At 35.8% G+C, this 15,199-nt stretch overlaps 1 protein-coding gene across 1 annotated transcript in view; it reads right to left on the reverse strand.

Moving 5' to 3' along the window:
* The window catches only part of LOC143196592 (fibrillin-1), a 164,793-nt gene that overhangs the window by 88,769 nt on the left and 60,825 nt on the right, over positions 1-15,199 (reverse strand). Inside the window, exons 5-25 of the mRNA XM_076404407.1 lie at positions 13,849-13,953; positions 13,688-13,783; positions 13,417-13,611; positions 13,106-13,357; positions 12,879-13,034; positions 12,606-12,824; positions 11,101-11,343; positions 10,893-11,042; positions 10,595-10,839; positions 10,373-10,541; positions 10,139-10,317; positions 8,713-8,938; positions 8,349-8,657; positions 7,948-8,289; positions 7,731-7,886; positions 5,940-6,164; positions 5,813-5,888; positions 5,586-5,752; positions 5,338-5,531; positions 5,128-5,279; positions 1,342-1,502 (exon numbers count right to left, since the gene is read on the reverse strand). Of these exons, the coding sequence (XP_076260522.1) occupies positions 1,342-1,502; positions 5,128-5,279; positions 5,338-5,531; positions 5,586-5,752; positions 5,813-5,888; positions 5,940-6,164; positions 7,731-7,886; positions 7,948-8,289; positions 8,349-8,657; positions 8,713-8,938; positions 10,139-10,317; positions 10,373-10,541; positions 10,595-10,839; positions 10,893-11,042; positions 11,101-11,343; positions 12,606-12,824; positions 12,879-13,034; positions 13,106-13,357; positions 13,417-13,611; positions 13,688-13,783; positions 13,849-13,953 (4,017 nt within the window). The remainder of the gene's footprint in view (positions 1-1,341; positions 1,503-5,127; positions 5,280-5,337; positions 5,532-5,585; positions 5,753-5,812; positions 5,889-5,939; positions 6,165-7,730; positions 7,887-7,947; positions 8,290-8,348; positions 8,658-8,712; positions 8,939-10,138; positions 10,318-10,372; positions 10,542-10,594; positions 10,840-10,892; positions 11,043-11,100; positions 11,344-12,605; positions 12,825-12,878; positions 13,035-13,105; positions 13,358-13,416; positions 13,612-13,687; positions 13,784-13,848; positions 13,954-15,199) is intronic.

Consider the following 15,199-nt stretch of genomic DNA (forward strand, 5'->3'; position numbering starts at 1 on the left):
TATTGTTACGAACATTTTGAAGAATTTTATAGATATTTGATGATTGATCAAGCTGATTCGGTTACATCTGCCGATGCATCAAACAGAATTTTCTCTCTTTTTAGCTAGGAAACTTTAACTAGTAAGATTAGAAGGAAACATCCGCTCCGAGTTTAAAACGAGTTTTACATTTTTTATAAACTTTTGCCTTTACAATTATATTTGGCGTCATCTATAACGTGCATTAGCTGTTTTACAGGAAAATGTATAGATACAGTAAGCAAACTCCAAAAATTGAGAACGTATTACGAGAATTATTATATTATCAGATGAAAATCCAACACAAACTCAAAAACAATTGGCAGTAAAATTGAATGTTGAGTTCAGTAGTATTTTTGAATGATTAAAAGTGAAAGATGATGATGCGAAAGACCTAAAAGATGAAAATATCTGTGTCACATGAATTGAATGACGTCCAATGAATTGAATGGCCAAAAAAATCGTCAGTAAACTGGTATGAAAGAAATGGAGCACGTGTTTGCAGAGCAACAGTTTTTCTAGCAGTCAATTCCGCATAAGTTAGAAAATGGCTTAATGAAAGATTTAGCTCAAGGGGGTAATTGTTATCTTGGAATTTTATCCATACATTTTCTAAGAGATGAGCATAAAATTACCAACATTTTGAATAAATATATTTTAACTATTCATTGTAAATAATATGTTTCTTTAGAAAAGTATTCGGAAAGAAATTACCGACACACTTATATATTCTTCCAAAATGATTACTTAATATTTTATAAAAATGTCTCAATGTATTGCATTGTTTATTAACTAATATAGACTGAATATATATCTAGTATAATCATCAGACAGTTTTGAATTTTAAAGTTTCCAATGCAAAGCAACGATTCTGAAATGTATTTTTGACGAAGAAGCTCATTTAAGCTATATTTAAACATTTACTGTGGATTATCTAGTACAAACATCCACAAAGTAAATATAATTTGCATGCGATGATGTAGTTTCACTGTAAAATATATATTAGTTAATAAAAAATCCATTAAAATTACTGCTTTTTAAATTAATATACCCAGACGGTTTGAAATCTTATTGTCGTATTTTGTACTAACTATATTAATAGACTCTAAAGAATATACTGTAGGCTTTGATACCTACTGGTTAAGATTAAAAGCGTGTGAAATTCCTTCTGAAACCGATGTTAGTAGCGTCTACATTATCCTATACTCTATGTTAATGCATGTCCATTCGCTGCGTTATTTTAATGGAGGTTAGTAAAAATACAGATATTAGGGGACTTCGGGTTCCTTCACCGTCAGCGGGAAAGACGTTTTTCGTACTGACCGACACAAGCCCTCTCGTTAGCCTCATTGGGATGCATAAAACCCATCTCGCACTCGCAGCGGAATGAACCGGGGTAATTCAAACATTGGCCGTTCTCGCATAAGCTAGGATCGTTGGTACACTCATCTATGTCCACGCAATTGTAACCATCTCCCTTAAATCTGAAAAAGTATCGAAATCAAAAAAAATGTTCTATTACATTAAGAGAAACTTAAAAGTTATCTTTACTTCAGATTTCATAGAGTGTGATATGTTTATATAATCAAAAAATGTTTATGGAAAAAATACTGTAGCTTTTTCGCAGCGCCACCTACCGGGTCCAGTTGTGAATCTAAACCATTCTCGAATGCACATAAACAAACACAAAAAAAATCTCAACCATCTAAGCGGAGTTTAGCAGCCTACTCAGAGACAGAAGAATATACTACTAACAGACCCAACAGATGTGGTCCTGTTCAAATGTCATATTTCATACCCAGTGATATATAATCAAGTTTATCAAGAGCTTTCATTTTTGTTTGAACACGTGTGCAATGATATCATGCCTATGATTTGATGTTTAACTTAGACACAACACGATTTTAATATCACCCCAGTACCCCAGTGCAATTCACTACAATGTTATGAAAAATGTAGTCGATAATATACGCCTACAAAAATAATGACAACTTAAACATATTCTTGCATATGAAGCGAACTATTAATATATGCGATACCGATTTTGTCGATATTAATTGTTCCATCTACCTTGCTAATGGCAACATCAAGAAAATGTATGTACCAGGTGTACCGGAAGGTCATTACCGATTTTTCTAACTGATGCTATACTATATACTAATGATGCTATAACTAACGCTATACTTAAGTATGCAATGTTGTGATTTGACACATATTCATTTGTCACATATACACATGCCATTTTATTCCACTGACATCAAGATTCAAAGTTATGTATGTTATATTTTGCGAAAGTAACACCGTCATAGTTTTATACTTCTTTGAAACTATAAAGTTTTGTATCTGAAAACATTTGCGGCAAGGAACTACTTTTGTTGTTTAATCAAAAGAAAAAAACCCACTGTAAAAGTCATAGTTTGCTGATAGAAACTTACTATAAGCATGCTCTAACCCTAAAAACATGTGAGGCGTGGATTCGACAATTCAAAAGTGGCGATTTCAATGTGCAAGATAAATAACGTTCTGGAAGAGAGAAACGTTTGAAGATCCGAAACTGCAAGAGTTATTGGTTGAAAACCCGACCCAAACTCAAAAACAATTGGTAGAAGCATTAAACACGACCCAAGAAATGATTAGCGATCGATTACAAGCAATAGAAATATCCAAAAGATGGGAAGATGGAAGCCGCATCAATTGAATGACGGGCAAATTGAAAATCGAAAAATCGTGCGTGAAATCCAGCTTCAAAGGTATGATAAGAAGTCATTTATCACTGGCGAAGCCAAAAGATCGACTCCAAGGTCAAGTCGTTTTGGTCGCAAGACAATCCTCTGTGTTTGGTAGAGCCAGAGTCACGTGGTTTATTATAAACTCTTGAAACCTGGTAAAACTGTTAATAGTAATCGTTACCAATAATAAATGAGTAATTAGGTGTAAGCATTGGTCGAAAAAACATCCAGAATGGGTCCGATGACACGGCAAAGTGATTTTACAGTACAATAACGCGCCTTTTCATAAAGCAAAGTCAAGGAAGCATTTGCGTTGAAAGCACTTGTATGGCATATATTATCGCACCCACCGTGCTCTCCAGATCTTGTCCCATCCCACTATCAACTTTTCGCATCAATGAGACACGCGATTAGAAGAAGTTTGAAAATGGCTCGGTAAATGGTTTTGATCAAATGATAAACAGTTTTTTTTTAGGATGGCATCTATATATTACCCAAAAAATGGGCAAAATATATAGAATCAAATGGTTAATACTCTGAATAAATAAATGTTTCCATTTTCTTGAAATTTATGTATTTTTTTCCTTACAACCGGTAGTTCTCAGAACGAAGCTTCGCTTGATTCAACATAATGTATCGTAATCGCTCCCTTTATATTTTCGCACACATATCAACAACGCATTGATGATATAGCTGGCGCAATAGGAAAATGCCGTTTTGTAATCTATTGGAAACGGTATTGAACAAATGGATCATTTGGTTTTGATTTTAAAAAAACACAATCCTTATTCTGAACAATTTTTGTTGTTCCAAATGATATCATTTGGGTGCAAGAATTGAATTTACGAATTTTACGCAAAAACATTTTCGATTGAGATGTGGCTCCAGCTAATAATGTTTTCAAAGGTCTGCTGGAATAGTTAATAGAAGAAGTCAAACGTTTCCATATGAGCTGAAAATACCCGCCGGTTCACCTTTGTAATTAACTGCATGACAATGTTTACATTTTTTTCATATTGCTGATGATTCGCGCAGTCTATTTCAGCGCTACATTCGAACGTGACGTGCCTCTCGTCTCAATCTATTAGCTCGAAGACTTTCATTATGATGCTCTCGACTTTCATTCACACATGTATTTGCAACCTGGTCTCTTAAATTTACGTTAACCGATAGTTACGGACTATTTATGCATTATGTGTACATCGATTAATATTTCCTGTTCACCCTTGAAGACAATAAGCAACTAACAATAAAGGACGTTTTCACATCTGCCGACACCGACGCGACACCGATATCGGTGGACCCGTAATGACACGTAAACAATTGGAATCCTTTCACACTCGCCAATTGGTCCACTCGTGTCGGCGCCGATTTTTATTGTGTACCGAGATATTTTTAATGTTAAAAGAGGAACATGTGTAGCTTTAAATATGATATTTTAATACTAATTGAATTAGTAGAATGACAGTCTTATATGGAACAATACTTATGAAAAGGATACACGGTGCAGCGCCGGTGCCGTGTCTGTGTCGTGTCTGTGTCGTGTCGTGTCATGCCGGCAGGTGTGAAAACGCCCAAACAAGAATATAAACAACTTTTTAAGCTAAAATCAACAGGAATGTGTGCACAATTTCACTAATATAACAGCAACATAAACCTGACTGATGATATTTCAAAATATTGCTATACGTTGACAATTTTATTTTTATTAATCAATATATTACTGTAAATTAACACATATTGTATAATGTAACACAAACTATAGCCCATAAAATAATAAGAGTCAGCAGATATCTACGTGGCCGAATATACATTAATGTTAAGGAATTAAGTTCAGTTTAACTCGAACTGTCGAAAACAACACATTTTACTTTTAAAATACATCAATATAATATAATATTTAATTTACTTAATTTAATTTAATTTTAATTTAATTAACTCGCGCCTTATGCGGCCATCGGCAATATAATTTGACCTCAATGCCGAGCATGCTCTGGGGCGTGATACAAAAAAATTATCAAAAAATATTAAAATTTAGACTGAACACACGTTAAAAAATATTAATGGAAATATTTTACTGTTGTAATCAGAAAAAACGTAGTCGGCTTCTAGGGAAGTATTTGATTCCAGATTGGCAGCGAATAAAAAGCTCTATTTTATATTATAAAAAATTCTTGGAACCTTATCTTAGCTACCTACCGAGACTAATTACGACTATAGACCATTTATAAATTCCCATAAATATCCACACACCTACAAAATTTCGCCAATATTTATCAAACTATTTAAGAAGGTATTCAATTACATACACACGGACAGAAGAATTATACATATAAGGATATATTAGATTACTTATTGAGGATAAAATATAATGACTTGCCCTGAATCACATTCGCATCTGAAAGAACCATCGTTGTTAATACATTGAGCATTCTGATCACATCCTCCGTTATTGGTGAGACACTCATTGATATCTCGACAACTAATGCCGTTACCGGTGAACCCATCCAAACAGCGGCACTGATATGATCCCTAAATTGTAAATTCGATTATTATGAATAATTATTCACTCGTGTGATCAAGTCCTTACGGGATTATTGATACAATCAGCATTTTCATCACAGTTATACGTGCCTAAATAGCACTCATCGTCATCGGTACATTGTGGCCCACCTTTAGGTTTAACTGAATAACCTTCTTCGCATCTACACTGGAAAGAACCCAGAGTGTTTGCGCATTCACCAGCTCCGCAAATGTTCGGATTCTGTTTACACTCATCAATATCTAAAACGGACAATTAAGTATCTCAGATTATACTTAAGTAGACCTAAGCCATACCAATACATGACGTTCCTGATGGTCCAGCTAGCAACCCTTCGATACAATGACAGATATAGCTTCCGATTGTATTGGTACATTTACCACCATTACATATTCGAGGATTCTCGTGACACTCATCAATATCCGCACAGGTCTTACCGTCTAGAGTCAGCTGGTAACCATCCCTAAAAGCACACACAACATTTTTACTCAACTCAGGTGGATCCCTTGATACCGCATCATACCCACAAGAACATGAGAAACTGCCAGGTGTGTTAATGCACAGATCATCACATGGTTCAAATTCGCACTCGTCAATATCTATAAAATAAATTATACCATATGTTCACTGACTTCGAATGAAAAACTAACCTTCACAATGAGACTTTTGGCCAGTTTGCTGGTATCCTTCATTACATATACATTGATAAGTACCCATCATGTTCTCGCACACGCCATTGGAACATATCCCGCTAGTTCTGGAGCATTCGTCTATATCTTTGCAAGATTTTTTGTCTGAAGCAAGTTCGTGACCTATAGGGCACTCGCACTTAAAAGAACCTTCAATGTTAAGGCATCTACCTCCCCTACACAGACCTGAAATATTATATGTTAATAATATTATATTTATAGTATTATATTTAGTTAGTATTAATAGTAGGACTATGAATTAATATTGAGCTTTTTTTATAGATAACTATCTTAAGCCATATTGTTGGTACAATCAAAATCAGTCCATCAAAATTGTTTCAAGAATGAAGCTTTAGAAACTCAAATTAAAAAAAAACGATAATGATTAAAAATAAAATCCTTGAAATCTTGCAAGATAAAACCGAAAGAGTTGAAATACTTCGATTATAATAAAGGATTTTCGACAATTTTCGATATTCTTTTGTTCATTTCATTTAATAAGATACAATGTAGGACAAAAGTCCCGCTACCATTTTGACCTATAACTTTGCTCAAAAAACAGATAAGTAAGTTTGGTTTTCATAGACAGTTTATTTGGTCTTTACATTTTTTTTTCGTTATGATTGTAGAATAATATCAGTTAAATGGTGACCGCAATTAGCTATGCAACTTTCGGTTCTTTTTATTTTGTTTTTATATGTGTATATTTAGATGTAAAATCCTTTAGGGCTTATTCACATAAACTTTGATAACCTAGCTTCATTTTAAAAAACCCCATAAGAAAAAGTCTCATACGGTTAAATCCGGAGATCTGACTGGCCATGCTAAATCGCCACTTCACGAAATTAGTCTTCCTGTAAAAACGTAATTCAATAATTGAATTGTTGCTGACACCATATGTTCTCTAGTCCTTGCTCTTCCATTTCAGCACAAGAAAATTTCGAATCATGTCTTAGCACCGTTCAGCAGTAACAATAACTGCAACACCTTAGTCATTTAGAAAAAAATAGGAACCAATGATGTTTTCAGCATGAATGCCACACCATACAGTTATATTTAGTGGATGCAATAATGTTTCATGAATTAATTGAGGATTTTATGTGGCCCAAAACCGACTGTTCTGTTTATTGATATGGCCACTGAGAACTAAATGGGCTTCATCGCCCATTATCAATTTAGGCGAAAATTTTTTGAAATCAGTTTTCAAAATTCGACTTAACCTGCGTGCAGAAATATGTAACTGGAAACCACATCTCCGAATTGATGTTTCTGGAGACTCTGCTACACTATCGCGCACCAGGGTCACATTCTCAGCGTTACGAGACATCCGTTTTCTTCCAGAATGAAGCCCGTCTGGTGTCGTACCGTAATGTCGAAAAAAAAAATTAGGATATTTTTGACACAATTTACGCTTAGTGGCAATAATAGAACGATTATTTTCGTAATAAAATAAAAAATAATAAAATTTGGACATCTACACAACACAATGATTAAAGTGAAACTGAGCTAGAAAAGAAAATAGTAGCGGGACTTTTGCCCCACCTGTTACAATAAAAGTTTTATAAGGGTTTGAAATATATTTAATTGTATTCTATGAAATTAAACTTTTTTGAATTCCTGGAGGTTAAAGATAAAATCTATTAAAACATATAGTCTAAAATTTCAACTGCCTTTTTCTTTTGTAACACATATCCATTTTTTCACACAATTAAATTAATTCACAGTCTCTATATTAACTATTAACAATTTTACCAGGTATTTCTTCACATTCGTTGATATCCATGCAGGTCTGCATTGGAGGTTGAGTTTGGTAACCTTCCTGACATTCGCAGAAAAAATCACCAGGAATATTTTTACAAATTCCCTTTCCACATACATTCGTTGTTGTTATACTGCATTCGTCAATATCTATAATTTATTCAGCATGATTGTAAATTTGAGTTATGAGTACGTCAGGAAATATACTAACCAACACATTTAATTTTTGTATCATCGAAATCGTAGCCTTTGTTGCATCTACAATTATAACCACCTATTGTGTTCCTACATCGGCCATTTTGACACATCCCCGGGAATTCTGTACATTCGTTTATATCCTTCCTGTCCAGAAATCCGAGTCCTCTGGGACACAACTCCTGGTAAGCCGCGGATCCTATTCTTGGACATGATTCGCACTTGTGACCCCATGCCTTTCCTATTGACGAGCAACAACAAAGATCTTTGTGATAGAGCCCTTCGATAGCGTGAGTGCATTTTCCATGTTTGTGTCGCGTAAAACAAGGTTCTTCCCTTATATCCAAACAATGTGTTCCTAAAATAATATTTATGATGAAACCGTGCTACAAACTATATATAATCTGACTAATTTACTAGTCTCGTCTAGAGTTAAACCAGGTGGACAGGTGCAGGTAAAACTTCCATCGGTATTTACACAAATTCCTCCGCCTCTGCAGATGTTGGGATTCAAATCACACTCATTGATGTCGGTGCAAGATTTTCCATCGATTTTAGCGTAACCATGCTTACATTCATTACATTCGTTTCGATTACATCTTTCGCAAGGTGATCCCCACGCCACTCCTATCGAGCAACAACACTCCATTCTTCTGCTGAGCTGAGGCAAGTTATTCTCACATCGGCCGTGATTCATTTTAGTCCAGCAAGATCCCTTTCTATTATCTGTTGGAATTAATGAATAATACGTATTGATTTTAAATAAGAAATAAACACATACCTATGCATATTCTTCCCGTGTTATCTAGGATAAATCCTGGCTCACACTCGCACTTGTAAGAACCTTGAGTATTAATACATTCTCCATTGAAGCACGCCTCAGGTCCCAATTCTCTGCACTCGTCAATATCTTCGCATACGAATATGTGAGGATTTAGTTGTGTACCAGTTGGACATATACACTGGAAGCTACCAGGTGTATTTTTGCACTGTCCTCCACCGCACATCTAGTGATTTTTTAAGCAATAAACTTTAAAAACCTTAACTTCAATTGAACAGGTTCATTGAAAAGTGTCCGGCCTATCATAGGAAAATTAGTTTATTTTAATTCAATATAATTCCCTTCAAGGCTGATGCACTGATTATAGCGAGCCTCCAACTTTTCGATACCATTTTTGTAGTGCGATTTGTCCTTTGCTTCAAAATAGTTTCGGCGATCACCTCTTCATTCGACGAAAATTTCTTCCCAGCGGGCATTCTTTTGAGATCTGAGAACCGGAAATAGTCGCTGGAGGCTAGATCTGGAGAATAAAGTGGATGAGGAAGCAATTCGAAGGCCAATTCACGGATTTTTGCCATCGTTTTTACCGACTTATGACACGGAGCATTGTCTTGGTGAGGCAGCACTTTCGTTTTCATCAAACGCTGCAGTTTTTCAGCGATTTCGTCCTTCAAACGGTCCAATAACGCTATGTAATAGTCGCTGTTGATGGTCCTTATAACCTATATAACCTTATAACCTTATAACCTATATAACCTTGCCAGCCGACTATTACGTTTTCCCACGCTTTGGAACGGGTTCATCATATGCAGTCCACTCGGTTGATATGTCATCGGAGTGATACGATCGAGCCATGTTTCATCCATTGTCATATATCGACGCAAAAATTCGGGTTTATTACACTTTATTATCTTCAAACACTGCTCCGAATCATCAACTCGTCGTTGTTTTCAGTCAAAAGCGAGTTTGCGCTGCACCCACTTTGCACAGAGCTTTCTCATACCTAAATATTCGTGAATAATATGATGTACACGTTCAGTTAATATCTTTAGAATGTCTGCTATTTCATTCAATTTCAATTTACGGTCATTCAAAATCATTTTGTGGATTTTTTAAATGTTTTTGTCGGTAACAACCTCTTTTGGGCGTCCACTGCGTTCACCGTCTTCGGTGCTCATTTCACCACGGTTAAAGCTAGGATACATGAATACGCGAAATTCATTTTTATCCATTTTTTCAAAATAACAAAAGTTGCTTCACTGAAAATGTTATAATTCACAAACTAATGATTCGACAGCTGTCAAATTTATACACGCATCATTTAAAGGCTAGGGCTAACTAAAAAATGGATTTAATTCTATTAGCGCCATCTATGTGTCAGGCCGGGGACTTTTCCATTAACTAATTTCAATTGAGTTATTCTTACCACACTTGCTTCCACTTCACACTCGTTGATGTCGGTACAGATTTTTCCAGACTCATCCACCTCATATCCCGGATTGCATATGCACCGGTATGTACCAATCAGATTCTCACAGGCTCCATTCTGGCAGATGTTGGGATTTTGAGCACACTCGTTAATATCATTGCCGTCAAATGTCGAACCTATTTGGGAGCTGATAAATAAGTACTGTAGGTATATGAAGAAACGTAATCTAACCTGGCCCATGAGGACAAAGAAGATCAAAGTCAGTGGTTCCTGGCATGGGGCAAGGTTGACAATTCTGTCCCCAAGCCATTGGTTTTCCTGATATTATAGTACAACAGCAACAACTAGATTTCGTAACAGCTGTAGTTGAAGGATTAATACATTGTCCATCGCGATATTCCTTTATAAAATTTATATTAACGATGTATTTTGAATTAAAGTATGTTGATTTACCTGATAACACAAGTCCCTTCGGGTATCCAGACAAGATCTTCCGTCAGCACCCAAGCTAAAGCCTGAATGACATTCACATCTGAAGCTGCCAGGAGTGTTGAAGCATGTACCAAATTGACAAGGATTACTGATACATTCATCTATATCCATACAATGCCGACCATCTACGCCAAGACGATATCCAGAGTCACAGACACACCTAAATGAACCTTCCATGTTGATACACCTCCCGTGGTCGCACATTCCTGAGATATTTAAGAAAAATATGATTGTTATATATATTTAATTTAAGAGCTACCAGTTGTAGAGCATTCGTCCATATCGATGCAGAAAGTTTTATCACTTGATTCTATAAATCCTGGAAGACATTGGCACGTATATGATCCAGGTGTATTGTCACATCGTCCATTTAAGCAGATTCGTGGATTTTCATAACACTCATCGAGGTCTGAAAATGTTTAATTCTTACCCAAAATTACTGTAAAAATATCCAATCAATAACTAACCAACACATGCAAATCCGGTGGAGCTCAATTTGAATCCGCTTTTACATTGACACTTGAAACTTCCGTCCATATTAATGCAAATACCATTAGTGCACATTCCGATTTCTGCGCACTCGTCGTGATCTGTACACATTGTACCATCTGGTGAAACATCGAACCCAGCAGGACAAAGACAATTGAATCCACCAGGGGTATTGATACATCTGCCATTTAAACATTTTCCTTCGTTGCATTCGTTGATATCTATTTTTAAAATAAATTATTAAATATTAAGAAAACGAAGATGAATTTGTTAAATATACATAGGTATGATTATGATTAAACATAGTTATACTGAAAGAATATAATATTTGAACTAACTATTTTGTAACATTTGACTCATAGTACCCTTTTAAAATTACTTTATTAAAAATATTTTCGGTGCTTTTCAAAAAGCATCAGGACAAGATAAAATAGTACCAAAAAGTTTTAAGAAAAGACTACAAGTTCTGGGGTGTTGCTGGAAATTTACAATAGAGTGTAGTAAGAAAGAAAAGCCTTCCAAAAATAGCAAATGATACTCATTGTTTCATTGCATAAAAAGGGCGAAAAAGGGAAAGCAATTTATATACTAGATATACCAATGTGCTATACACTGCTATGAAAACTTATAGCTAAAATCATTGACAGATTAGCAGAATGAATTTCGAAAGGCAAGAAGTTTACAGAATAATATTTTCAGCATAAGGTGTACATATATGTATATCGTATAAGCGAAAAAGTGCAAACCCTCTCAAAAATATATACCATAATTTACAGGCCAAACATTACATAATGTAATTACAGACAATAAGATAACAGTTTCAGAACTCAAGCGGCAAAGAGAATCCCAAGCTCAACATTGTTCATAACAGTTATTTCAAGTCAAAATAGAATAAGTAAATTAATTAAAATATCTGGGAATAGAACTTGAAAATATGAAAACCCGGAAATGGGAATCAAGAGCATAATTGAAAAAGCTATGGATCAATTCTTCGCAATGAATCCAAGATTTACGAAAAAGAAAGATCAAAAAAACAAACATTAAAATATATATGAAAATGAACTATAAGACAATTCTAACGTTCGGCTGTGTAACATAAAAAAAAGAAAAAAATTATGAGAGAGTATGAATAACACAGAAATAAGAAAAGAACTCATCATAAAGCCTTAAAAGAACACATGCAAAAAACACAGCTCAGAAGGCGGGGTCACTTCCAGTAAAGGGTAAAGGTAACAGAATCTGAGAAGAAACCTAGATATCAGAAAAGTACACCCTGAAATCCGAAAAATATTTGGTAATTCACAAATTGGTTGTTTTTTAGTGAAAAATTATTATCGGAACAGATTTTCTCGATCAATTCAACATATTCGTTTTTCTTGTAGTCAATAATAATAAAATTAGAACACTAGAGAATATTAATACTAAAAATCAGAGAAATATATATTATCCTATGTTACAAATATAACAAAAATTCAGCACTAGCCTTCACACACTTGGGACTTTCCCTTCCGGTAACCTGGATCGCATACGCAGTCGTATCCCTGAACAAGATCAACACATTTGCCGTGTTGACAAATATCGGGCCGAAGCATACACTCGTCTACCAGTGTGATTTTTCTTTGTGGTTCTGGCATTGTCATGCTGATGTTCTTGCTCTCAAACAAAGCGGGAGGAATGGAGGAGCATAATTTTCGGTGGCCATCTACAAAACGACATTGTTTGTCATGTCTGTTTATACATCAGTTATAATACGTACCACTTCCATATACTGGGCATGGAGTACAATCGTCCCCCCATCCTTGACCCACGTGTTGTCCACAACAGCAATCCTTCTTCGACAGACGATACTGAAGTTCATCTCTGCAATACCCTCCAGGTGTACGCTGGGTATAACATAAACCTTGCCTGCCATCTAAAAATAGTCTCTCAAGTATCCTGTATATTCAGACGTTGCATCAGGTATGTTTCTCAGTGATAACTCACCAATACAGTATTTCTTGTCTTGGCTCTGGATAAAACCAGGATGACAGAGACAGAAGAAGGCGCCGACAGTATTAACACAAGAACCATTTTCGCAGATGCCCTCCTCTTCCTCACATTCGTTCTTATCATCGCAACGATTGGTCTGGATGTTGCGCGACTGCCCAGGTGGACATTGGCAAGTGAAGGAGCCCACACTATTCACACATTGACCTCCAGCGCACAGATGAGGAATCGCTTCACATTCATTAATATCTACAAGACATCATAGTGCAAAAAGTAGTTATCATTTTATAAAAAAGAAGTAGACATACCAACACATTCTCCTGTTTTCTGGTTCTTTAGAAATCCGGTATCGCATTCCAGTCTGGACGGACAATGTTCACATGGGTGACCCCATGCCCTTCCTACTGTAGCACAACACAAGGTTTTAGTGCATACAACTCCTTCCAATTGGCTGACGCATAAAGCTCCTTTAATTCCAGTATAGCATGGCCCAGTTCTGTAATCTGTAGAAGGAGTAATATATTAGTATTAGACGTGCTTTGATGGGAAGAAACTGAAATACAACGAAAACTTACACACCTACTTCACAATGACTTCCTTGAAATCCGTACAAACAAGCACATCTGTCTGGCGATATGCATTTTCCTCCATTTTTGCATGGTTCCTCACAAATGGCTGTAAACGATAGTCAATAAGTCATTTTTATCAATAGTTATCAGTTTTAAATAAGCAAAACATACGTTCTGTGCAAAATTCTCCCGTATAGCCTGCAAGACAGCTACATTGTCCGTTGACGCAAGTGCCACCATTCATACAGATCGCTCGACACGGTCTCCCGTCTTCATCTATAAAATGTACAAATACATCAAATCGTTATATTTAAAATATTCAATGAAAAATAATTTTCACATTCCTTCATCTTCAGGCCTAACTGATTATTTTTGTGCAAAAACTGAAAAAATTATATGGGAATGCGTAAACTGAAATCGTCGTTCATGTATCTATTAGATACTTGCATGTATTCTCTATATTTTTTTCAGTTTAAAGGTATTTATTGAGAATTATTGGTAAATTATGCCTTAATCAAAATATGTTTTATCATTTTCTAACTTTTTCCCATCTTTATTTATCAATATGCTGTTAATGTTGACATCGTAACAAAAAAAAACTATGCCAGTTATGCAGCGATTTAATCACTGAACACTTTTCGCACTTATTCGGCTTTTCAAAACCATCTGTCAACATAGTCAAGTTGCATCCATCTGAACAAGTTGTAAATAGAAGGCGCTATATCTGGCGATATCGCTAGTTACGATAAAAATTCTCATTTGTGCTGCAATATTGTTGTTCAGGATTTCAGAGAGATAAACCCGAAACATTGTTAAATATGTTTATAACATTCTTACATCTATTTCCCAAAAAAACGTGCATAACATCTACTTTTTATAGCCCTATGAATTTTTGGTCTCTCTGGCAGAACATTTTATTGTCGCTGCCTGGCCTAGTTTACTCGGGAAAGGAAAAACCCTTGTAAGTGGACTATTGGTTTTAAGAAATAGTGAATGTCATATACTGTATAGTTTCAGAGTGGGCATGACATACACGCAACTATAAATAAGGCGAACCAAGAGGTCCAATCACAACCCGTTATTGTCCCGACGCTATTCGTAACACACTACAAGTCCAGCTGAACCAAGCGGCGTGGTACAAATTCTGGCGGCTACAAACCAACCCGAGCAAAATTCAGGCTATTCTGTTCCACCCCAAGAAGGAGTTCCGCGCCCATCGCCTCCAAATTGATAAAATCCCTATCCTCTGGCTCCAGAATCTTTTTTACCTCAGTCTCCAATTCGACCACAGATTCCAATGGTCAGCCCAAATACAGCATGTTATTTGCAAAGGAAATGGTGTGTACAATCTACTATTTCCACTCCTCTGCAGAAAATGTAAACTCCATATCCCCCAGAAAGCGACTACTCCAAGTGTTCTAATCCAAAAATGTCCGCGCATTGCTCAATGGCCCATGGTTTATAAGGAACGCCAACACTCACCACTCGAACCAGGCATCCCGTTTGTGAAGAATTTCATGAA

Source organism: Rhynchophorus ferrugineus, unplaced genomic scaffold (genome assembly GCF_030347505.1).
Source record: "Rhynchophorus ferrugineus isolate W39M unplaced genomic scaffold, kcgeb_rfMv2 rfM1, whole genome shotgun sequence".
Classification (NCBI taxonomy): domain Eukaryota; kingdom Metazoa; phylum Arthropoda; class Insecta; order Coleoptera; family Curculionidae; genus Rhynchophorus; species Rhynchophorus ferrugineus.